Genomic DNA, 24710 nt, shown 5'->3' with positions numbered 1-24710 from the left:
GCATTTATTGTGGGGATGCTAGGTCGATATCAGAGTAATCCAGGTATGGACCACTGGAGAGCTGCAAAGAAAGTGATGAGGTATCTACAAGGAACCAAAGATTACATGCTTATGTATAGACATACAAACAATCTGGATGTGATTGGTTACTCAGATTCAGACTTCGCCGGTTGTGTTGATTCTCGTAAATCAACATCAGGATATATTTTTATGATGGCCGGTGGAGCTATTTCTTGGAGAAGCGCTAAGCAGACCTTGACTGCTACTTCTACCATGGAAGCTGAGTTTGTCTCTTGCTTTGAGGCTACTTCATATGGTGTATGGCTTAAGAGTTTCATTTCTGGGCTTAGAATCATGGATTCTATTTCTAAGCCATTAAGAATTTTCTGTGACAATTCAGCTGCTGTCTTTATGGCTAAAAACAATAAAAGTCGAAGTCGAAGTAAACACATCGACATTAAGTATTTAGCCATAAGAGAACGTGTAAAAGAAAAGAAAGTGGTCATTGAGCACATTAGCACTGAATTGATGATTGCTGATCCTTTGACTAAAGGCATGCCACCTCTAAAATTCAAGGATCATGTAAAGAAAATGGGACTTAGTTCCACTTTGTAATGATATTGAAACTCTTATATATTGTGAAATTTTCTCATTTATGTGCACATTATTTTGAGAAAATATATTGTTGTTGAACCAAGAATAAACATAAGGTTTATTCATAAAGTAATATTACCATATTAAGATTAAGAAACTAAATACATCGTGATACATGGATGATAATACTCGCTCTTAGAGGACTTATCGCTATGATTCATGTATTTATTTCTTAAGAAAGTTGTTCGAGAAAGATTAATTCAAATTATTAAGATAAACGTATGGACCAAGTGGGAGAATGTAACGGTTATTATTAAATATCTTATTTAATAATAACGTAACCGTTCTCATTAAGATTCATAATTCATTATCATGAATTTCTTCATTTATTATGGTTTAAATGATTTCAGTTTCTTATTCTTTATGCATGAAACCGTTATTATTAAATTAAATATTTAATATCATTAAGTTCTTCATTATGGTCCAAACGTTACAAATTTGAATTAATTCTATGAGTTGGTGATGATAAATGTTCTTGATGGGAGAACATCTATATATACATGAGGATTTTGGTCCCTTGGTTCAATCATCTCTTTGAAGCGAAAGGCTTTCCTACACCATCTAAAGCGAGAGTTCTGAGCCGAGAAGAACCAAAGTTCAAGAAGAAACCTCTGCAGAAATTCTTGGCGACAATGGCTGGAGGTACGCTATTTCGTTTCCGCATAAGTTTTATTGTGTTTCTATTACAATGATTTAGAAACAAAAGTTGGCTTCATTAAAAATTCTTACATATCTTTCTCAACACAACACAAGTACATACATTAGAGACTTGTCGACCTGAACAAACATGCATACCATAGTGCTATGAAAGTGCAAACTCCCATGTCTACTTCAATATCTCTAACTTTAATGGATAAGCCTTGTATGGAAGCCACAACAAACTTGTGTAGTTTATGCATAATCCTACGGAGATACATTGGGCTGCTGCAAAGCAATTGCTATAATATTTGAAGAATACTTTTCATTATGGATTATATATTTATCGTGACCAACATCTCGATTTATGTACTTTCTACATGAACTAAGATGATTTCACTTCAATCATGACATATTTTTATACTTTTGTAGTAATCATATTTCTTAGTATTCTAAATAAAAAACTAAAGCCAAATATCAAGTTATGACATTCACCATAGTTCAACTTTCATGGATCATATCTCTTCTATCTGAAATGCACATCTCGTTAAGAGTTAGAATCCTCGTCGATGATCTATTGTGATAATATTGGTGTTATTTATTTATGCACAAATCTTATATAACTATTGACTATCATTTGGTTCGAATAAAATATCAAATGGAGATCTACGAGTATCTATCTCATATTTCAACACATAATAGATCGATTGATATTCATATAAAATCTTGATTTCTTTTACTCAAATCCAAGATTAACATATTCAATGAGAGTATAATTTTATAGGGGACCAAATCAAATTATATCTAAAGAAATTATATAGATTATGAATATCAAATCATATCTACTAACATCCCGCAAGTCATAGATATCAAATTATATCCGAAAGATCATAAATATCATAAAAGATTAATTATATATTTTTTATTATAATTATTTCATATATCTGACCATCAATTAGCATAGGCTTTTGATGTCTGTATAAGCGGACGGCGATGCATAAAAAATCATTAAAGTGAATAACACAATTCAATTACTGCACCGACGTCACATGCGCCATCTCTGCTTCGAACCCAAGCGATTTCCCGCAACCTACGAGCCATGGATCTCTCGAGACCATCGAAGCATCATCCTGCTCCTCCTCCAGAGCTGCTCCTCGAAGCAGCAGCTCGCTCAAATCCACGCCCGAATGATCCGCACTCGCCTCGTACAAGACACCTTCGCCGTCAGCCGAATCATTGCGCTCCTCACGTCTCCCTCTGCCCTCTTCAGCACGGTCTACGCCCGTCGCGTGTTCGACCAGATTCTCCATCCTAATCTCTTCATGTGGAACTCCATGATCAGGGGTTACACGCATCAGCGTGCTCCCAGGGATGCGCTGTCCACTTTCAAGTTGCTGCTGGCTTGCGGAGGCTCCTCGCCCGACACCTACACCTATGCTGCCACAGCGAGAGCCTGTGCGCAGCTCAACAATCTTCCCACCGGAAGCGCGGTGCACGGGCTGGTCATGAAATGCGGCTTCGATTCGGACATGTTCGTAACGTCGGGAATCATCAACTTCTATAATGGCTGCGGAAAGGTTGATGTCGCGAGGCAGATGTTCGATGAAATGCCGCACAAGGACGTGGTGTCGTGGACGTCGATGATCTCTGGTTACCTGCAACTGAATCAGCTGGATGAAGGTTTCCGGTTGTTTGATGAGATGAGAAAGGTCGGCGTCGAGCCGAACAAGGTCACCGTAATGAGCCTGCTCTCGGCGTGCGGCCAGTCGCGAGCCCTCGAGAGGGGTCGTCGGCTTCACTCGAGAATCTTGGAGCACGGATGGGAGAGTGACTTGGCTGTCGGCAACTCCGTGGTGAGCATGTATGCAAAGTGCGGAGACACGATAAATGCCATGGATGCATTCGAGAAAATGCCCGCTAGAAATACCGCAACATGGAATGCCCTGATGGGCGGCTTCGTCCGGAGTGGACATTGCAGAGAAGCTTTGAGTCTGTTCCAAGAGATGACGTGCAGCTACACGAGGCCTGATGAGATAACAATGGCTACTGCGTTGTCAGCATGTGCTCAGCTGGGGGATCTGCAGCAGGGGAAACTTGTTCATGCTTTCATCGAGGAGGAGGACAAGATGATTACCTGTGACGTCTTTCTTGGAAATGCCTTGATCAACATGTATGCCAAGAGTGGAGACCTGGCTGAGGCCGAGGCCATCTTCCATAACATGCTTGTGCGGGATGTATTCTCGTGGACAGCTCTGATATCTGGTTACGTGCAAGGAAACTGCTACAAAAAAGCATTGAGCCATTTCGAAGAGATGCGGCTTTCACGAGTAAAAGCAAATGAGGTCACATTGGTCAGTCTGTTGTCTGCTTGTTCGCAGCTTGGAGCTCTGGACTGGGGCAGACGCATTCATGCTTATATCGAGGAAAATGAGGTAAGGAAGGATACTTGTCTGCAGAATGCACTCGTGGATATGTACGCCAAATGTGGCTGCATTGACATTGCATTGCAAATATTTCACGAAATGCGCTGCAAAGATGCCCACACATGGAATGCAATGATTGGGGGTCTTGCGGCTAATGGACGTGGAAGAGAAGCTATAGGCCTCTTCGATCAAATGCATGAACTCAGAGATGTGAGACCTGACGGCGTAACTCTCATGGCTGTTATTGGTGCATGTGGGCATTCAGGGTTGGTGAAGGAGGGGCTTGCCTATTTCAATTTAATGGCTCGGTCATATGGTATTGTTCCTGGAGTCGAACACTATGGGTGCTTGGTAGACTTACTTGGCAGAGCCGGGTTCATAGAGGAAGCGATTGATCTCATCGAGAAGATGCCTATGACAGCAAACAATCTGATATGGGGTTCGCTTCTTGCGGCTTGTAGGATCCATGGGAAGATGGAGCTGGCTGAGAGGGCTGCACGAAATTTAATGAAGTTAGCACCTAATGATGAAGGGGCACATGTGCTTGTTTCAAACGTGTATGCCGAAGCTCGTAGATGGGATGATGTGGGACAGGTGAGAAGTCTCATGGGATGCAAGGGAATAGCCAAGTCCCCCGGGTGCAGTACCATCGAGGTGGATGGAGTCGTTCATGAGTTCGTTGCAGGGGATAGATCAATACGGCAGAATGAGTTTGCTTGTTTGGTTCTTGATAGCCTCGTGCTCCAGACAAAGCTGATTGCTGGAGGATCATGTGGCTATACTTGAGGCCACATATGTTGTGCTTCTTCTGAAGCATGGTATTCTTTTGTCCGATTCTTTTTCATTTGATGGGTCAAGAAGACAAAATCTTGATCTTGGATGACAGAAGAATTTGACGGAAAATTTAACAGGTATGTATGCATGCTGCCAAGTATTAATTCTACATTTTTGCATCGTTTCAGTTATCAAATTTGCACTTTCCGTAAAATTATCAGTCTCAAGACACTTTCTGCCAAAAGAATCGATATTTTCATTGCAGTTTTTATCAAAACATAACGTGAAAACCACAATGCGTATATGATAAATGGGACTCCAACGACATACTGACCTGCTCCGGTTTGACACCACAGTTTCCACACGCAAACCTTTCGCATAATATACACAAATGAATTATCAGCTCAAGGATGACTCCGAAGAAAGCGATATCTCAAGAATACCCTTCCAGCATAATATACACAAAGCCACTTGGTGCCGAGGTTTTCCTGTTGGCAATAGCAAAAAAGAAATAAAAAATTAACTTCATATCAAACAAAGAATGTATGTGATGTAAATGCCTAGTCAAGCTCTATGTTAACCTGCAAGATAAACAACCGAGAATGGACGAAATGATCTGTAGCATCCTAAAACTTCCCCCAATTCTACATCTTATTAGACAAACCAAAGGAAACCAGCCAGTATCTCACAAGCAGCTTTTTTGTTTTGCCAAATCAGTACATCCTGCCACAGAGATGACACCATATCAAAGTGCATGGCGGGTGGTGGCATTTCAAAGTGAATTGACATGCCACGGGCTTCGGAACTTCTAGGTAGATACAATTCCAATTGTAAAGCACAGGCTATTGTTTCAAATAACATATGCCACTAGGTACCTACAGTTTTTTTGTGTCCAAGGTCCAAAGCTGCTATGTTTACTTAGTGACTAACTATTGATAGGCAAGACATAAAATAGCCACCAAACAAGGAAAAAAAAAAGGTTCTGCTGTTTTTATCAAGTAGCACTATGTTCCATTAAACGATTAAAAAGCACCATAAATTGAAGGAAAGGAACGTATCATTACCTCTTGTAACAAATGTAGCCCGCAAAACCAACCCCACCGACAGCCACAAGCCCAAGAATAACAAGCAAAGCAACTAACCACCCAGACATCCCGCTTGGCTTGTCACTTGATTCACTGATGCTCAAATCTCCACAGCTTTGCAGATTACAAGGCTCCTGCCTAAGGGGCTGAAAACAATTAAGAACAGTAATTAGACATAACACATGAAAGCACTAGCTCATAATACATCCTAGCACCTACAAATGAAAATCATACGAGATTTTGAGCTTCAAGTCTCGAGTCTAAAGTTTCAGAGGAATCCCCAGTTTTCTGCTTGTTATGACATGAAGCCTTGTTCCAAAGCTAAAATCATTCTAATTTAGCCATTTCGCGCACAACACTTTAAAAAATATGAATTTTGGCCGAAGTTTAGCTGATACTGTCAAACTCAATAGTTTCATCTATTTGGATCATGAAATGATCAGAAAGTCCAATAATTCACCTTAAGGATGGGTACTGTGGTGTCAATTTTGACAACAGCCAAGTCATCCGAAAACCTAATTTGGTAGATATGAAAGGACATAGTAACTATACTTTAGCTCACCATCACGTGAGATGACATGACCCAAGATCAAGACATGGAATTCAAATTGAAAGAAGGAAAATCGCCAGGCGCTGGAGACTCGAACAAAGAATCTTTCACTCTGAAACCATGCCAACTTCGGACCACTGCTCATTCATCTAATGCTTGAGCTACTAGACAAGATAGGCTTCAATATCCATATTGTAACACCTGGTTTGAGGACTAAAGCACCCTTCAAACCACAAAACTTTCCCCAGTTTAAATTCACTCCAAAAACATTCTCCAAACATTTTTCATCAAAAATCAAAAGAAACTAAGAGCCATATTCTCTTCATCAACAGATACATAATCCCCAGAAGCAACATCATGTGTTATTCACGATCAAGATAGCATTTAAAACCAGTAAATAGGTCTTTTTTACTTTATGGGATCTACGCAAGGGATCTCACAGTACACAAGAACACGAGATCTTCAGTTACTCCAAGCAAACCTTTAAAATGGATATTGAAATTAAAATATGTAGATTTGTTGCATTACTATAAGAAAAAAAATTAGAACATGAAGATAAGTTGTATCAATTGCTTTGCTAACACTTTTTGTTTGCTTTTTCATGTCTTCATATATTTAGTAAGACTCATATTGAAAAATATTCTAAACCATCATAATTGTCAGCTATTTGCACTCCACCCAGTGGTTAATAGATTAACAATAACTGCAAAAGTACAATTTTTTAAGGTTCTAAAGCTGGTGTCTTGTTATTTGCTAAGTAGAAGTTACCAACTATCTAGATTGTTGTTCTCCTGATCAAATCATGAAGTAAAAAGGTCTTAGACAGCAGAACACATTTTTTTATGAGTGAAGACACAATAGATTGTTTGTATTCAGACAGAATTTTATAAAAAGAACTATTAGGTAAGAATAACCTCAGACTGAAATCCTAGGAGCATACAGAAATGTTGCTCTAAATATAGTCTTAAGAAAATTTGGGGCATTAAGGCAGAAAACAAAGTCATAAAAATGGCATGTAGACAAGTCCAAAAACATCAAACTGGCAGAACAGAAAGAACAAAGAAGAAATAAGAACAAGGCAGAAATACAAACAAGAGAAGAATCGAGAGTAGTTATGGCAATATATGGTGAAGCATCCGTTCTTGGGAGCATCAAGGCTGAAAGATCATTACTATACATGTGGCACATGAATTTTCCACTCAACAGATCACATAACATACAACTGGAAAAGTTTTGTTTCTTGTTTCTCTGGATCATTTCATTAATTCTTGTACAGCTTATGGAAGTAACATTTAGGGACATCTGATCAATATTTTTAAGTCATATCATGTGTAGAAATATAACTTAAGAAGATACATAAATATTTCTCTTATTTGTCTTATGAGAGCCCTAATTAATAAGTTCTAGTCAAGGAAGCTTGGATTACATGACATGATAAGAATTTCTTTTCCATAGGTCAAGGAAAACAAATCAATTGGCTGAGTTTCTAGATGTTGGTTTGAAAAGGCTTTTTTCAGAGGCATGCAAATCCATAGAGGTGTTATTCAGCAACCCATTCAATGATTGTGAGCCAAACACAAACTAGCAAATGAGCTTTTTGTGATATCTGTGACTAATCCAACATGTATATTGGTGACTAACTTTTTTATCGATCCAATTTATATAATGTCAAGAAGAGACAAAGAGTTCATTAAAGATTTTGCAGATCAAGTGTAAATAATTTATCAGAGAAACATTTTGACTCACCATTTCTTGATCTGAACACCTACTGTCATCCACAGGGTAGCGCTTGATGGATGGATCATCAGTGCTTCCGTAGCAACCAACATCTCTATAACGAACTCCACCATCACAGGGAGAAGAACACTTCATCCATGGCCCAGCAACCCACTTGAAAACTTCTGAAATTTGTAGAGGTATTAAGTTGCATCTTAACAATGGATGAAACCAATTCCATTATTATTAACTTGTTAGACATGAAAACGGAAGTAATTTGTTTACCTATCGAGATGAAAATTTTACTTATCAATAACAAAATGCATTATTGCATTTCCATTATGAACAACCCTGTGGATGTTCATGGTGGCACAAACAAGGGGATAAAATACACAAGGATAGCTACCTTGTGGCTTTAGTTGCACTGCCAGCACTGCACCAGTCTTACAGTAGCCCAATTTTCTATTCTTTTCTATGAGGTAAGGATCCGAGCAGTCAGTGCAACATATGTACTCGTCACCAAAGTCTAACTTGTTCTTGCATATTGTGCACTTGTTGGTTAACCTTGGGTTCTCTGCTCATAAGACAAGGAATATTTAGTTTAATATACTTTTGAAACATTATTTCCATCTAACAACTATAGTCTCAGGGCACCAAAGATGTTCACCGAGAAAAATATATCCACATATGGATTTAAACAGTAAGGTTGCTTACAAGGAGGCAAACACACAATATGGCACATTTGCATTCAAAGAAAAAGAAAAACAAAGGAAGTCTATGCTTGCCCAGGACAAGCATAGAAACCATTTAAGTATCCAGTAAAACTTTACAAAATGTTTGGGAGGATGTTCACCAATTCAACCATAGAGCACAGATAACACCCCATTAGTACCATAGAGAACATGCAAGGATTGGACCCATACAAATGGATTTACTGTCTTACAACTAACATGCTGAATTTATACGTTCTCGACCAATGCTGTTAAGGCTCATTCCATAGAAGCTGTTGGATAAGCATTAAAATGAGACCAATTTTCTAGACATCTCCTTGAGGACTGACAAGCAATTTAAATATTTGTTTCCTTGGGTTGGTCCAACACTAAAATATCAACTGTAGCTTCCAATCTGCGAAACTATCCATGCAGGGTAGCATGCATCAAGATATGTTGGTCCAACACCGAAATAGCAGATGATGGATCTCTAAATGAAGAAGATTGTGATCTTTAAACAGTTCTTCATCTGGGGAAGTGGTTGTTTGATTTCATTGAAAAGATGGATGTGGTTTATAACAAGACCAACGCAAATCTATCAGAAACAATCCTGTTGGTCATTAATAAAGTAAAAATAATTACAGTTTATTTTCAAGAAACATAAGATAATGGTCTTGACTAAAATGCCTGTTTAAAATGGTTTTAGATCTCATCGTCTGACTAGTGGAGTTACGCCTCTTAACAAACAAGAGAGAGGGACTTCATCGTAAGAATTACCCCTTCTGAGTGAAGGATGGAACTACACCTCTGTTTACCAACTAAGACAGGTGAAGATATTCATGAGCTAACTGAGGACATTATCAAAGAATAAGAGGGCACTATCCAGAAGTAATATTGCCAAAAAGTACTGCAGGTTTGTCAACCACCAGTATCACATAAATGGAGATCCGGCATTGAGAAAATTAGACATAAACCTCTCAGAAAGAAGACAGTATCTCTATCCTTTACCTGGTTATTGTCTCCTATCTCAATAATTACTAAAGATTAGACACGTGATCTATGTTGTGAACTATTTCCAGGTGTCATATGAAAATGGTAAAACTGCAGGTTTGGCATCACAGTGATTTCAGGGGACAAAGAAACTCTCTGCCTCAACTTTCAATTTGCAATGAATCTGAAATTGCATCAGATATGTTTATAAAAAGGTTAAGACATGGGACCAAACGTTAATGTTCTCCTTTGAAGTATTCTTTGAAATGGTATTCAATCAATTTTAAACCATGAAGTTGAAGGATGTAAACAGCTTGCTTAAAGTTAAAGAAGAAAGGGGGCATTGATACCTGGTTTACAACAATGAAAATGTGTATGAAAGGGAAGGCATGGTGGAAATTTCGATTCTCCACAGAGACCATTGCAATTATCTGACCGATCAACTACCACAAGCCCTGCACTGCATCCACCCACCCATTTGCTTTGACATGATTCAGTCCAGAAGCACCCTGCAATTTAAGTAGAAACAACATATGCGTTGGCCGACCAATCTATTTCACCTAGTAAACAAAATGAATTGTCATATATATAGGTGGAAACAACAAAAAGATGATGAAATTAAAGCTATCGATAGGCATTGCACAAGTTCAAGGTGAAGCCATAGCGCATAACTAGATGGATAGAGGAAATTGTACTTGACCCCCTAAGAAGACGCTTTACAAAGTGATATTTGGCTGTTGACGTAGGAAATCAGGTTTGTGGTAACAAAACATTGGATACCACACTTTTAGGACAGGCTTGGCTTTCTCCAACAAACACCAACCCCGATCATTTGACTGAAAACACAAACTTGCTAAGTTTCTAGAATAACGTGGAGGCAAAGCTTGTAAACCCCCTTCAAACAGCAATTTGATAAGAAGAAGATGCCTTCCAATCAACGCTCCCAAATTATCCTAATCCTGATGAACACTAGACCCCAGGCAAAACAAAAATCACCAATTATTGCAGACTAATCAGCTGGTTTTACAAGTGGAACATACAACAAAATCACACTAGTTTACAGATACAACTGGATCTTAATGTCGAGTGGAGTTGCCAAAATCAACTGGCACCGATCTAGTAACAGCCAACAATTAACAGTCAGACGAGCAGAAAATGAAAAACGAATTAGATAGAACCAAGGACTCAGAAATTACGCTACGAGATCGATCTCGAAATGACCGATTCAAGAATGGGAAGCACGCCGGCCACATGAGGATTCAAGAGAAAGAACGTGAATCTGGGTTTGGCGGTGTTACCGTGGGAGTGGAGATCGACCGGGACCGCCGAAGCAAGGTGAGAGATCAGGAGGAGGATGTGGAGGAGCGAAGCGGGCTGCATGTCTCGCCGCTTCCGTCCTCTGTCGAGTGTCGCCTCTCGGCTGCCTTCGACGCCCTCCTTTCCCTTCTTATATGCACGGGAGGCAACGGTGGACCAGGGCGTGCGGCTCAGCTGTCTCAGTCCAGGTAGGGCACAGGGAAAGTGAGCTCTCACTTGCCTGTGATAACAACCCTTCTGTGGGACCCGCGTCGCGACGTAGATGAGTTTTCCTGCGCCCCGTTCCCGTCCCGACAGCTACGCCTTTATGGTGGACGGCGGTCATCGTTCGGTGGAAGGTGCAGCGCATTGCCGTGTTTCCTGACAGACGGTTGTTAGAGCAGCGATGTCCAATCAATCCAGCATTATTTTCTTTGATTTTATTTCCTGAAGAGTGTCAAAATAACTGAAAAGCTCATAAGCTGAATGAGAAATATTTTTCAACAAGATCGATCATATTGACTCCCATGTACAGACAGAAAGGGAAGGACGAGATACAACTCTTCTGCAACTCTCCTTACATCCATCGTGAAGCATTTAAGAAAAAGAAAAAGGAGAAGAGACCCAGTGTTGCTAAAGTGGCTCATAGAACTGCAGCAAGCTCAGGTCAGGTTGCTCAATGGTTGAGTTCCTGTTTTACGTGATGGACGATGCGGTCTTCGTAACATAGCAAGTTCACTGAGGAAGCGTGTTTCAATCATGTCTCGTGGCCGCGACGGAACCTCCCCCGACCAGAACGAGACGATCACCATCTCTTATCAGTTTCACGTCATCGATCTCGGCGCCATCCGCCGTGAGCACTTTGCTTGCCGAGAAGCCAAACTTTTTTGACCCGATGTCGAGGAGCTCCTGCAGCGAATCCGGCAGCAGAACGAGCTTGTCCGCCGCCTCGCCCCGCTCGGGGCAGCTGATCGTCACCCGCAGCAGATTCATGCGCCGTTGGTTTCCACGGCCCCTGCCGCTGCCGCCAAGCATTGGCCTCGGAGGGCCAGCGACGGACGAGAGCATGCCGCTGTGGCCCTGCGTCCTGCCGAAGTTGGCAGTTGATATGATCCCGAAGAGCGAGTTGTGGAAGTTGGCCCGCCGTGCCCGCTCGCTCTTCTCCTGCGGCCCGTCCTGCGATGGCGGCCTGATCGCATCGGCCACGATAGGTACGATGGGCTCGCTGCTCAACCTCCTCAGTTCAGAGGAGAGCGGTGCGCCAGAGATGGGATCCGAGGTATTCTTGCCTTCAAACAGGGCTTTAATTTCGTCGTGGCTTTGCTGATCCGCCAGTCTCCTGGGAGTCCAGCCCTGATGGTCTGGCTTGTCCATGTCGGCTCTGTGTTCGAGCAGAAACTCCACCAACTGCAGGTTCCCATCGCAGACGGCTCGGTGGAGGGCTGTGTTACCGTCCCTCTTGGCCGCCGCCGTCACGTCTCCTCCGTACCGGATGATGTCCTCGAGCAGCTCTAGGCTGTTCTGCTCTGCGGCCGTGCAGGCGAAGAGGCCCATGTCGCCGGACAAGAGTTGTGCGCCGTTCTCTCTGAGTACTTTTGCCACTTGCTCGTGCCTCCCGAGGATGGCCTCCCACAAAGGAACGCTCCCTTCTGAATCTGTTTCATGTTTATGGTACACATATTGGCAAGCAGAAATAAAGCCAAGAAGAAATGAAGCTGATGTTGCAGGTTTACATTGAGGTGATCTTTGAGTTTTAGATGAAAGTAATTAGATCCTCGCAGTCATGGTGCATACTAGACCATGGTATGCAGTACCGAATGGTACTATCCGGTACGGGCGGTATGTACCGATCCGATAACATACCGATACATGGACCGTCCGATATCGCTACAGTGCTACAGTACTATAGTGCTACAGTATGGTATAGTGCTACAGTAATAAAAAATATATAAAATTATTCGGTACACCATAGTGTACCGCTCGGTACGCCCTGATGTATCGCTCGGTACACCAGTACCGTACCATACCGAGCCAACCTCGAAACACCGGTACGGTACAGTATTACATACTTTCTATATTACTACATGATTGACCAACAAATAAGGATAGTCAAAAGGCATTTGAGTCATGAACTCTAAATTATTGTGAACGATGTTACTGAATTCAAGTTTGTAGAACTTGATTGGGTTTTACATGCATATGAAGTTTTACTGTAGCAATCGTTTCAAATGTAGCAATCTTGTAGTTTCAAAAGTAAACACCAAATTTCTTTGACTGAAAAGATATAATAAGGATCATTAGTTTTACTCAAAAAGATCGACTACACTATTGTGGTTCATGATAGCCTAGTAGCATATACAAAGGAAACGTGCAGGCAAAGCATGGCTTAGAGCAACAATAGGGTAAGTAAAACATGTCTATATATGAATGAAGACAACCAAACAAGCATAAGATGGTCTGTTTAAAAGTTCACTACCAGCGAATCTAATTATCTTCTAGGCATAATTAAGGGCGACTAAGCATTGCAAGAATGAGGATGCCAGTGAGAAGTCATGGGATCATTATCATGCCTAATTAAAAATAGCAACCGAATAATTAGAAAGAGGAAGACGTATGAATTTGCATGCATATGACAGTTAAATATGATTGTTTAGTCTGCAAAGGGAAAAGGATAGTGACACCCTTTTGATGATAGAATTCTGTAATGCAAAAGTCTAAAGCTTGTCGAGCCGTTAACTTTTGCAACTAATATGATGCTGGTATCTAAAAGGATAGGCACACCATTTTGATGAAGTGAAATTCTACATGCGTATAATACCATGGCAGAGGAACTATGAATCAAATAACTTGCAAGGTTTAAGAACAAGTTTGCAGCATACCTCTACGATTGGGATCTGCCCCTTTATCTAGCAAGAGACAAACACAATGCTCATTTCCCTTTGATGCTGCTATATGCTAAATGTTACAAAAGAATGAAATGAAGTCAACCTCTGGTTATCTCAGATAATATAAATGAATGAAGATTAGAGATGTCAAAATAATTGTATTCAGACCAGTGCTGTGTGTCCATTGTTATCTGACTCATTTGGATCTAATTCGCGTTTTAGCAGTTGACGTAACAACAAATCATCTCCTCTGATAACTGCGAAACATAGAGTAAGAGGCAAATCCAATCGGCCATGGGTCAGCATGCTTTCTGTTTCTCTTAGAAGTCCTTCCATCAAAGGATCATCTACCTGCTCCTTGAGATGCTGTACCATGAAAAGTTGTATCAGAATAGTGCGTAATAATAAGTAATACTTAATATTAATGTTATATATTAACTACCAAATACGCAACACTTAAGTGGTGAAAGGTGATTTTATAACTATCCGATAAATTGTACTATCATATATTAACCTGTAGAAAGTTATTGATGATTATTGTTCCATCCCCGATGTTCGATTGAATGATACTGTGGAAGACAGTTCGGTTTAAACGTAATAGTTGGCACAGCGATCTTGTTCGCACTGTGAACAGTTGAGGTCTGTAACAAAGAACCCCTATCTCTCCAAGGACATCACCTTTTTTTGCGACCTGAACAATCTGCAGAATATGCACAAGATTTTCAGAAAACTATTATGTAAATGCTTTAGTATCATGGATTATACAATGATACTATTTATAATCACTAAATCAAGTAAATATATTTTTAGGGGAGTTAATCAAACAACTTGCCTCTTTTTCATCCTTGTGATTTATTACCTCCTGCAAAGCAAGTCCATGTATCAGCATTGTGGCAACTAAGAAGGATTACTAGAAACATAATATATAGAGAACATTTTTTTAGTCTGTGATCCTAGATTCAACAGTAAAATACTTCTGAAAAAGGAAATTTCTTTACCAAAGTGCCAGTCACTAGTATGTAAAAATCTGTAGGTGATTCATTCTGCAAGATCACATCTTCCCCTGGAGGAAAGTATTCACCTTTCATCTCGGAGACCTTCAAACAAACCAACGAAAGGATGCCAATGTGAGAGCAACATTCATGTAGCAGCAAAACTGAGATAACCCGGGAAAGTCTGACATTTATAATCATTACCAGTTGAAACAGCAGGTCCTGAGAAACTCCTTGAAACAAGTACACCTTTTGAACAAGAGAGTAAAATAAATAGTGAGAAATGCTGGATCGGATTGCTTTTGGAAGAGCATCCAAAGTCTCTTGCTGCTGAAGCCCTTCTGAATCAGTCCTGAACTTTAAACTGAGATGTGAGATCATCTGGTCTTGCAGCCGTTCAGGGAGATGGTTTCTCTGTGCAAAACCTGTGGCTGCTTGAATAGTATCCCTCTGCAATCCAAGAGACATCCTTAATAACATAGACAGATTAAATATCAACTGCAAATTCAGCTTCTTGCTTGCTTATGGAGCAGCACAATTTTTCATGAAAGAACTTACATATTTTCTAGTTCTTCTAGTGCCATGAACAACCAAATTGGTCATATTACCAATCAAATAGGCTGTCAATCCAAGGTTAAAGAGCATGTAAAAAGTGTTAAAAATCATCTCCCCAATATTTTCAGCATGCAAGTCACCATAGCCGACCGTCGTAAGGGTGGTGATTGACCAGTACATTGACGTTACATACTGGATCCACAAGCTTTGCTCATGAAAATCTGGCATGGAAGCACCAATCCAAGTTTGGCTAGGATCATGATGCTTTGCAGCAAGAAGAAAATAGAAGCACCCAGCACAATGAATAGCAAATACCGTCACCTGTGAGATCAAAAAGAAATGACTATCAGTGGAGTTCTACACAAGGAAATGCACAGAAAAGCCACCACTTGAAGGTGAAATTGCTTACACAAATAAGTTTTGCGCATCGAACCCAAAAGTAATTGAAGTTCCTATCTTTTTCTAGCCTGTAAAATCAATAAAATAAGCAGTCATCAGTCAGGTGCCAATCTATATTACTTCAGAACGAAGCCACCGACTGAAGCCTAAAAGCACGGCATCAAGCACCACAGACAAACCTAGCAAATAGTGCACTGACTCTCCGGAGACGCCAAAGCCGTAGCATGTTGAAGAATCCATAAGATCGGATCTTAGGAGGCAGCATTTTTCTGGCGATTTCAGAAGGGATTGTGGAGGCAACATCGAGAATAAACCAACTGTGCAAGTACCTCCAAGCTATTTTCTTACGATCGTCGACAAGCAGATAGGTTGCTTTGTCGAGGTAGGCCACGAAGAAGGTCAACATGATATCGATGGCAAAGAACGCATTGACGATGTTGTCTACCAGGGCAAGAGAGCCCCTTGAATCCTCAAGGAACCCAAACTCGAAAGGAGATACCCAAGCAGAGTAGATGACCAGAATGATCAAGAAAGTCTCCCATGCTCTGCAAGAAACAATTCTAACATCAGCAATGAATACAAAACTAAAGGCTCACAGATAAAATTTCTAGTTTCACACTGCTCCCTTTTCCTTCTCACAGAGAAGAAAGCAAAAGGATTAAGCGGACAAGCACAACTCCATTTCCTTGTTCGTGTGGAAAAGCTCAAAAGGAAGGCAAACGAACGAATGACTCCGAAAGAAATCCATATCCACACCAATCGATTTGGGGAGAAATTTGTCCTTTATCACACATCTGACCACCTACCAACCACGAAAAGGAAACGGCACGGAAGAGCACACTTGCAAACAAAAGAAAAAGGTGCGTCAAGGCATCCCTTTTTCCTTCTTGATCTTCCCAAAGAAGAAGCAAAAGAAATCTCGATTTCAACAAATCATTAGCTAATTCCATATCTCACGATCTTTGGGGGAAGCAGTAGGAGCGAGAACAACACCTGTATCTTCGATCGTAAGGGGACACGATGAAGGACCGGAGCTTGACCCGACGGTTACTCCTCGCGCCGAGGGAGGGGAGAATGCCACTCGACAGACTGTAATGGCTGCCGTCCCTCGACAGCTCCCTCTCCGCCTCCTGGACGCAGATGGTCGGCACCGACACGTTGAACAACCCTGACTTCCGCCTCTCCGCCATCGCTGTTGTTCCACTCCTCCCCCACACTCTCTTTCTCTCTCTAGACCATGCTTTGATGGTTCTCACTCACGCTCTCCTCATCATCCGAAGATGGAAGGCCCAAAGATGATCTCCATCGGAGGAAGGGAAGGCGAGGATTCGAAGGGCTTCAGTTGGGAAGGGGAAGGCGGCTGTTCCTTCGATATTTATAGGGCCAGTTTCCCAGCTGGCCATGGTCTTTTATCATTTGTTTGTGGGAATGCGAGCTCCTTCATCTTTTCATTTCATCCCATTTTTATCTTAATCTTAATTCTATTAAACATTTATATATTTATTTTTTATTTAAATATACCAACGGATGAGATTTTTAGAAAAACGCGGATGAACGGTTTTGAAACGACCTTCGTATTTTTAATATTTCTTTTTATCTGGATATATGAACGGCTGAGATTCAAACAAAGACTGATGAACGGTTTTGAGAAGACCTTCACGACTGCACGACATTCGCTTTCCTCTGTCGTTATATTCTCTCTCTCTCATATATATATATATATATATATATATGTATGATTATCCATTTCAAAATCTTTATTGCTCGATTGTTACTCTATCGATCATCCAAATTAGTCATTTGACTCCGAATCCAATTCAGTTAGAGAGTAACAGATAATATATTGAACGAAAAATAATTAGAGGACCAAAAAACAAAAACATATGAAAATGCCTACATTTTGCCGGCCATGTACACAAAAATGATTTGAAATGAAAGAGGAAACAAAAATTCACATGATATTGTTTGCCGTGGACTATAAGTTGCTGCTGGTTGGTTGCATCCGAAAAGTCAAAGATAATTTTTCATCATTACATTACGCCGCAAGAATGAAGCCCCTTTCTTTTATTTATTGATTTTTTGATATTATTGAAGAATGTAGTCAACGGGGGTTTATCCAACTTGGGGATGGATGAGATGTACACGATTGATTGTAAATTAAAAGAGGATATGAATTGAAGACCGTTTTCGATGCACCCATACCTATCTGGTTTGCCTCAAATGATTGGCGATCGGCCCTTGTCCAATCACTCACGATTTTTTGGACAAATCTCGATATCCCTTTTGCTTTCAATCACAATCCATATCGTAACCTTAGACTTATTACAGGAAGAAATCCATATTATATATATATATATATATATACTGTTCTCAATAACCGTCTTTATTAAATTCGGAACTTCCAAATTTATAAGTCTAAAGACTAAATACACGATTAGGATTATGAAATCATTGTCTGAGGATGAAATATAATTAACCAATCAATATATATTCATTATCTAATATAAAATAAAAAAAATATTATAATAATAATAATCAAACAGATTATGTAGCGTGTCACATGTGTTATTTGTGATTAGCTTACACGACACTTGTAATTAATAGAGATTATAGTCTGAGTTCATTCCATAAAGATTAGAATACAATAGAGATATTACCATGAGGCGATATGGTGCAACGGATCATGGTAGAACAATTCAAGGCAAATACGATATACACGAGAGAAGTATTAGTAAAAATTCGAAGTGTAAATACTAATGAGTCCCATATGGCGGGGCTAATGATATAGAAGTATGATTATAGCAATTGGAGAGTTAGATTGCTCTAAAGCTTATATTCCCTTAAAAGAGTCCAACAAGTCAAATGACAAAATCGAGTAAGTGGACATTACTACTAAGGAAGTAAAGAAGAACAAAATTGACATAAGTTCTATAACATGATGGTTGAGATCATGATAATTGTAGTCTATCTTTCCATCAACTAAAAGGAATTACTTATAGAATACAGAGGTATTAAAGTAGGTGGTTGAAAATGGTGAGGAAGCGAGTCCGAAGAGACTCAACTACCCAAAACCAAGCATCAATTAAAATAGAGGTGGACTCGGAGGAGTGTTATAATACCATAAATACGGATTTACTAATCATAAAGAAATGGACATAGATGCAAGGAGATGAATAGTAGGGCCATGGGTATGATAGTGTCATGATACCATAGAGATGAGACTTTTATGAAGTCATCAATTATTCCTCTCATGGAGAGAGAGTGCTTAGTCGTGAAAGGTACAGAATATAGAGGTAAACTTCAAGTACTAAGATAAGATTAAAGGGCAGAGGCTAGTGAATTTCGTAATCGATGTCAATAGGTATCTCATCAAAATAGCCAAAAGCAGAAGACTTTGGGTTGATGTAGGAGTACTCGACTAAGGTACAAAGTAGGTAATACGTTATGTTGTACCTTTTCTACTCATAAGAGTAAGTGATATAAATGTTAGAGAAGATGGTATAATTCTATATACAACCAAAACTATTGGAAACTTGCTCTATGTCGAGGCAAAATTTTATTTTTTTCAAGCAAAACTTCTTCTATTCTAGAAGTTCGATGGCAATAATAAAGCAAATCACTATAGCTAACTCAATGCAAGGAGTGTAAATATTTCATGTGTTTCAGAAGTATGAGCAAAGAGTAGATGAAGGCTAATAACCAGCTCGATGCATTAAGTACAACCCTCAAGGAGGTGAGCGAAGCTGAGTAACATTTGCCTTCTCAGCTCTTAAGAGAATGGACAATATCAAGTTATCTAGTTCTTTTATTTATCTAGTAAAAGAGTTTTACACAGGTTTAAAGACCCTTCAAAAAAACTTAGCGGAAGATAATAAATTAAGTCATCACCGATGGTGATCGGTGTTATCGAGAGTAGATTATTCGCTTCATTTCCCAATAGAATACTAATTGAAAGTAGAAGTAATGTGAACTTACTTAAAAGGTGATAACTAAGTAGAAGAGGAATCGATTGACAAATTTTGTAGAGAAAATATCCAAAAAATTTGAAAATATGTGAGACAATGCTCATTAAAGCTCCAACAAGCATCAATGTAGTCCAAGCGACATGAGACATTTAAGAGACTAACGCATAACAAGAAAGGTATTTTTCTTCATTTGAAGGATCCGTAAGAACTAACAAGGATTAACACAACTCGTCTAATCCCACACTAGAGACAAAGTCATTGGGGAGTTAAAAATAACGTGGCAAATCAAAGTTTGACTACTCAACAACAATGATGGAGTGTAATTGGAAACCAAGAGGCACATTGCAATCGAAGCAAAAGATTAAATATTCAATAAAGGCAAGGCGATGCAGCATCCACAAAAGCTTCGATGAGGGAATTAGAGGAATAAGAGGAGGAGAATATGACAAACAAAGTTATAAATAAGGTATTCGATATAATGCTCATGTATGTTCATATCTTTCAATTTTGTTTATGCTTTGCATAGCATGTAGAGAGCTTACAATAAGCTAGTCCCATTTTATTTGGCTTTTAGTGATCATTTTATGCTTGTAAACGTATGTTGTGTGCAGTCGTTGTATAAAGATAAAATTACCTAGAAACATATCACTCAAGTAGTCATTTTGGGGGTTTTTTAGTTCTGCGGTGTTGAGTGTTACCTAGTATAGTACCCAAGAGCTACCTCGGTAACATATGATTGGATAATCCTTTGGGATAGTATTTACGATTAGTTCATTGCTTTATTATTAATAGTGTCATATGAGCACTTGTGGGGACTTTTTGATTGTAGTGGATCATTTTGTTGTGCGATCATTCGGATCTATATTTATAATTTACATTTCCTATTAAGTATTTATTGAAATGACTTGTGGATCCAGAATTAAATATTTTCTTTAATCCGTTATCTCTTTTGTAGGTTCATAAAAGATCATAAGAGATTTTAATGGGATTTCAATGAGATTAACATTGTATGGATGAACACACAATATTGCCACACAACATAGGCAAAACTAATTAAGTTTGTGATAACAAGCGAATCTTCGATATCTTGGGAGAGCCAACCCTTAAGGAATAATCTAAGAAATCATATGCTTAATTGTGACATCAAATGCCATCTATATTAGTCAATTACTAGAGTCACTAATACAATCGATTTTATCAGGCTTGATGGTGGGAATACATTATGATGGGGAGTGCGAACGCATGCATGCTTACATGACATGCCACGGAAACTCGTGATGCTGCGTTTAAATAAAGAGAGAAAGATGCTCGAGGAAGGACTTATGTGTGCTACGACGACACATTACGATTACAAGCACGCCTCGCCAAGTAATAATTGTTATAAGCTTGTGCACCAGGCAACCAATTACCAACCAATAATATCATTTTTTCCGTAAAAATAAATCATAAAAATTTAATTGTTCACATGAAAACAACTTAGGTGAAATTGTCTTGATTTATATATTAAATCTAATAATACTTCGAGAAAAGAGGAGGCGATTTGGGGTTGACAAAAAGCCAGTTGACCTTCGCAACTGTCTGGTGGGGCCCTCTCCACGTCCTCGTAAACCAGTTGCTACAGCTGTCGGGACACGGTCGGTGTTCCCTTCCCATTTTTATTCTTCCTTGATCGTATCACTGATCTCCTGTGGGGTTGACCAGATTCGCCTGCTCTCGTGCTCCTGATGTAATCCACGAGGCTAAACAAATATTTTCGGGAGTCAACGCGCTTAGCTGCTAAATTATTCGACATATTATCATTTCCTTTTTTAGTTTCTACTCCATATTCCTTTTCTGGTTGATGATCATATCGATGACGCGGGGGGCGCACGTGTGGAAGTCTGGAAGCATCAGTGGGCACACAAGATCATCGTCGAGCGCGAATCATAAAGACGTCAATCAGGTTTTCCACTCTTTTGCGACTCGCAAGGCGCGATGTTCGACTAGTATTTGGGCCCATGCTTCTGGCCCATACAACGCGAGTCGAGGAACGCTTCACCCGCCACCACACGGCCGTCGGATTAGGTATTTTTCTTATCTCAGCGGCGAGCTTTAAGCTCGTTCTCGTCGGTGATGGAGGAACTGGTTCGATCTCCGTCTCTCTCTCTATCTCTTTGTTCTTGTGTGTGTGCACATATTCCTCTCCGCATTTGATTTCATGAGCATATATCTATCTTTTCTCTTGTATTGGGAACACTATTCTTTCTGCTTTGATCAGTCACTTGGGCATATCGGAACTCCTTATTGGTGATGTTGTATTTTTGGGTGTTTTGAGAGATTACTGCTAAAGGATCAAAATGCTTGTATGAAAGATTCGTAATTTCTGTCTTATATTCGTTGTTATGACTACAATATTTCCTTTTCTCTAAAGTCTTTTGTCCAAATGTTACTTCACTGTCACTTGATTGTGGGGTTGCTTGTTAACGCTAGCACGGGAGTCTTTAATTTGATACAATCTGCTCGTATTGATCTCGCTGATGCTATGATATTTTTTTCTATTAATATTGTTGCCTCGTAGTCTTCAACTCAGCCCACTCAAATATAATAGCTCATCAGCATATTTCCCCCAGAAAGTTAAAACTATTTCAAGATGCTTTTCTTCATGATCAAGAAATGTATTAAAGGAATTGATTAGCAGTTGTAAAATATTTAATTTTGAAATTTTCTATGCATGAAGGGTTGTTTCATACACTAGTATTTATTTTGGTATTTAGGACTTAAAAAGAACTTTAGAAACTGATGATATCTTGGTAGAAGCTCTCTTGGAGAACCTCTTTAAACTCTGTATCTATTGGATGCATCATTTAGTGGTGACCCTTTTGATTTTTGTTCTGTATCCTCGTTCATAATTCTTGGGGTGGTGAGTTTCTGTATCCCTTTATGATTTTAATTTGGTGGTGAACTATTTTTTGATCTTATTTAAGTTTTATCGTGAGTTCGTGCCTTTTCTATCCAAAGCACTCATTTCAGCAAATACAATTATATTGCGACTTTTCTTTAAGAGTTCGTTCTTTGTCTACCGTGATATTTTCTATCTGAAAAACTATTTCATTGGTGTTCTTTCGAAATCCATTTTGCATTTTACTCTCCCCGGTATCAGTTTGATATCAGAGCTAAATGCTATAGATCATGGCAAGGTGGAATGGAAAAGATATAATTGGTGAAGATAGTTACCATAAAGATGATGCTGAGTCGTTGAGGCTGCAGCTACGAAGATTGCTGCGTAGTCTACAAGAAAAAAATGAAATAATTGAAGAACTTCGAAGTAGAAACAATCTGCATGAAAATGATATCCGTGAGTTTACTTCTGATGATGATACACCTCTTCCAAGGGAGTCGAGAATATGTCGGACAAGAAATGAAATCCAAGACGAGTGACAGAATAAATATAACCCAAGATTGAGGATTCTAGAGTTTGAAGGTAAAATAAATGTTGATTACTTTATCGATTGGCTTAATACAGTAGAAAGAATTTTCGATTTTCATGAATCACCAGAACAAAAGAAGGTCAAACTTGTGACACTCAAACTCAGACGGAATGCATCTTTTTGGTGGGAAAATCTGAAAAAACAAAAAGAACATGAGGGGAAGAGTAAAATCGTGACATGGGAAAAAAATAAAAAGGGAGCTGAAGAGAAAATATTTACCTGACAATTATAGGCAAGAGTTCTTTCTTAAAATCAATGATTTTAAACAAAAAGATCTTAGTGTGGAAGAGTACATTGCAGAATTCGATAACCTAATGTTAAAAGGAGAGCTTGTGGAACTAGAAGAGTAAACCATTACAAGATTCTTAGGAGGTCTGAAGTATGAGATTGCTAAAGTTGTTCAATTGCAATCATATTGGTTTTTAAATGATGTGAGAAAGCTGGCATTAAAAGTTGAAAAGCAATAGAAGTTTGAAAAGAGTTTTCGGTATGACTCAAAAGAAGGCTTTACAAAAAGAGGAAGTTCCAAGCCTACTGTCCAAAGCAAGGTGATATCAAAGGTGCAAGAAAAGGGTGAAGAATCTATTGGCAGCAAAAAAACACTTAATTCTTTTACTCCAAGTGGCCGAAAATGCTTTAAATGCTATGATTTTAGGCATATTGCTTCAGATTGTCCAAATAAGAGGATTGTAACTTTGGTTGAAGATCATAGTGATGGAAGAGAAGATGAAGCTGATGACAAACCAAAATATGATGATGATGAGGAAGAGATTACTTATGCTGATCATGGTTTGTCTATTGTATTGCAATATAGCTTACAAGTGGCCTATGTGGCCGAGGATGAAAGTTGGTTGAGAAAAAATGTGTTTCATACTAAATGTACTTCTCTTGGCAAGGTGTGCTTGGTGATCATCGACAGCGGCAGCTTTGAGAATGTGGTATCTTTGGAGATGGTGTAGAAGCTAAAGTTGGACACAATCCCTCATCCATACCCATACCAATTATATTGGCTGTAAAAAAGAAATGATATCAAGATAACCAAAAGATGTTTAGTTTCATTTTCTATTGGCAAGTATTATAAAGACGAAGTATGGTGTGATGTTACTCCTATGGATGCGTGTCATTTGCTGTTGGGAAGACCTTGGCATTATGATAGGAGGGTGTTGTATGACGGCTATAAACATACTTATTCTTTTAAGGTGAATGAAAAGAAGATTCTCTTAGCTCCATTACAATCTTCTAAAATCAACGCACTAAAAAGGGAAGTTAGCGTTTTTATGTCCTATGGTAAATGCAAAGGAGAATTGGAAAAGGGTGGCCATGTTATGGTTTTAGTGGTAGTAGAAGAGAATGAACAACATAAGGAGACACCGACAATCGTGAAATCAATCCTAGAGGAATTTCAAGATGTTATACCGGAAGAGATTCCAAATGACCTTACACCTTTGAGAGACATCCAACATCACATTGATCTTATTCTGGGGGCTATTCTACCTAATAAAGCAGCATACAGAATGAGTCCCAAGGAGCATGAAGAACTTCAAAGGCAAGTTGATGAATTGGTGAAAAATGGGTTAATTCGGGAGAGCACGAGTCCTTGTGCGGTTCCAACT

General features: G+C 39.3%; 3 protein-coding genes across 6 annotated transcripts; 1 reads left to right on the top strand and 2 right to left on the bottom strand.

Annotated features, from left to right (window-relative positions):
- Positions 1-2185: 2185 nt before the first annotated feature.
- On the bottom strand, positions 2186-11188 carry LOC135629580 (uncharacterized). 3 transcript variants are annotated; one of them, XM_065137131.1, is made up of 8 exons: positions 10837-11188; positions 9889-10047; positions 8245-8412; positions 7869-8023; positions 5552-5718; positions 4822-4975; positions 3425-4206; positions 2186-3315 (listed from the first exon to the last, which is right to left on the bottom strand). In XM_065137131.1, exons 1-6 carry the CDS (start codon positions 10916-10918, stop codon positions 4921-4923), a joined length of 786 nt encoding a protein of 261 aa, XP_064993203.1. In that variant the 5' UTR covers positions 10919-11188; the 3' UTR covers positions 2186-3315; positions 3425-4206; positions 4822-4920. The 3 variants fall into 3 exon arrangements, with proteins under 3 accessions (XP_064993203.1, XP_064993204.1, XP_064993205.1); XM_065137132.1 differs by having other exon boundaries at positions 3425-3778; XM_065137133.1 differs by lacking the exons at positions 2186-3315; positions 3425-4206 and having other exon boundaries at positions 4720-4975; positions 7869-8020.
- LOC135629579 (pentatricopeptide repeat-containing protein DOT4, chloroplastic-like) lies at positions 2316-4683 on the top strand. Its single transcript, XM_065137128.1, has one exon. The coding sequence runs from the start codon at positions 2340-2342 to the stop codon at positions 4497-4499; it is 2160 nt and encodes a 719-aa protein (XP_064993200.1). The 5' UTR covers positions 2316-2339; the 3' UTR covers positions 4500-4683.
- Positions 11189-11297: 109 nt separating the features above from the next.
- Positions 11298-17050, bottom strand: LOC135629578 (potassium channel AKT1-like). Of its 2 annotated transcripts, none has more exons than XM_065137126.1 (11): positions 16659-17050; positions 15845-16210; positions 15676-15733; positions 15270-15587; positions 14916-15161; positions 14718-14816; positions 14552-14581; positions 14234-14419; positions 13888-14085; positions 13714-13789; positions 11298-12489 (listed from the first exon to the last, which is right to left on the bottom strand). In XM_065137126.1, exons 1-11 carry the CDS (start codon positions 16853-16855, stop codon positions 11588-11590), a joined length of 2676 nt encoding a protein of 891 aa, XP_064993198.1. In that variant the 5' UTR covers positions 16856-17050; the 3' UTR covers positions 11298-11587. The 2 variants fall into 2 exon arrangements, with proteins under 2 accessions (XP_064993198.1, XP_064993199.1); XM_065137127.1 differs by lacking the exon at positions 16659-17050 and adding an exon at positions 16305-16420.
- Between the last annotated feature and the right edge of the window lie 7660 nt (positions 17051-24710).

The sequence above is a fragment of the Musa acuminata genome, chromosome BXJ3-1 (assembly GCF_036884655.1).
Source record: "Musa acuminata AAA Group cultivar baxijiao chromosome BXJ3-1, Cavendish_Baxijiao_AAA, whole genome shotgun sequence".
Classification (NCBI taxonomy): Eukaryota; Viridiplantae; Streptophyta; class Magnoliopsida; order Zingiberales; family Musaceae; genus Musa; species Musa acuminata.
Note: the sequence above shows the minus strand (reverse complement) of the source record. Positions and strands in the feature narration are given on the sequence as shown.

Excerpts from the sequence above, each read along its gene's own strand:
- LOC135629579 (XM_065137128.1), top strand. The coding sequence starts at position 2,340 with ATGCGCCATCTCTGCTTCGAACCCAAGCGATTTCCCGCAACCTACGAG.
- LOC135629580 (XM_065137131.1), bottom strand. The coding sequence starts at position 10,918 with ATGCAGCCCGCTTCGCTCCTCCACATCCTCCTCCTGATCTCTCACCTT. Across the intron at positions 8,413-9,888 it reads TTTTCATTGTTGTAAACCAG|AGAACCCAAGGTTAACCAAC; the intron begins GTATCAATGCCC and ends TCTTATGAGCAG. Across the intron at positions 5,719-7,868 it reads GGTGTTCAGATCAAGAAATG|CCCCTTAGGCAGGAGCCTTG; the intron begins GTGAGTCAAAAT and ends AATTGTTTTCAG.
- LOC135629578 (XM_065137126.1), bottom strand. The coding sequence starts at position 16,855 with ATGGCGGAGAGGCGGAAGTCAGGGTTGTTCAACGTGTCGGTGCCGACC. Across the intron at positions 16,211-16,658 it reads CCTTACGATCGAAGATACAG|AGCATGGGAGACTTTCTTGA; the intron begins GTGTTGTTCTCG and ends TGTTTCTTGCAG. Across the intron at positions 14,420-14,551 it reads ATCACAAGGATGAAAAAGAG|ATTGTTCAGGTCGCAAAAAA; the intron begins GCAAGTTGTTTG and ends CATATTCTGCAG.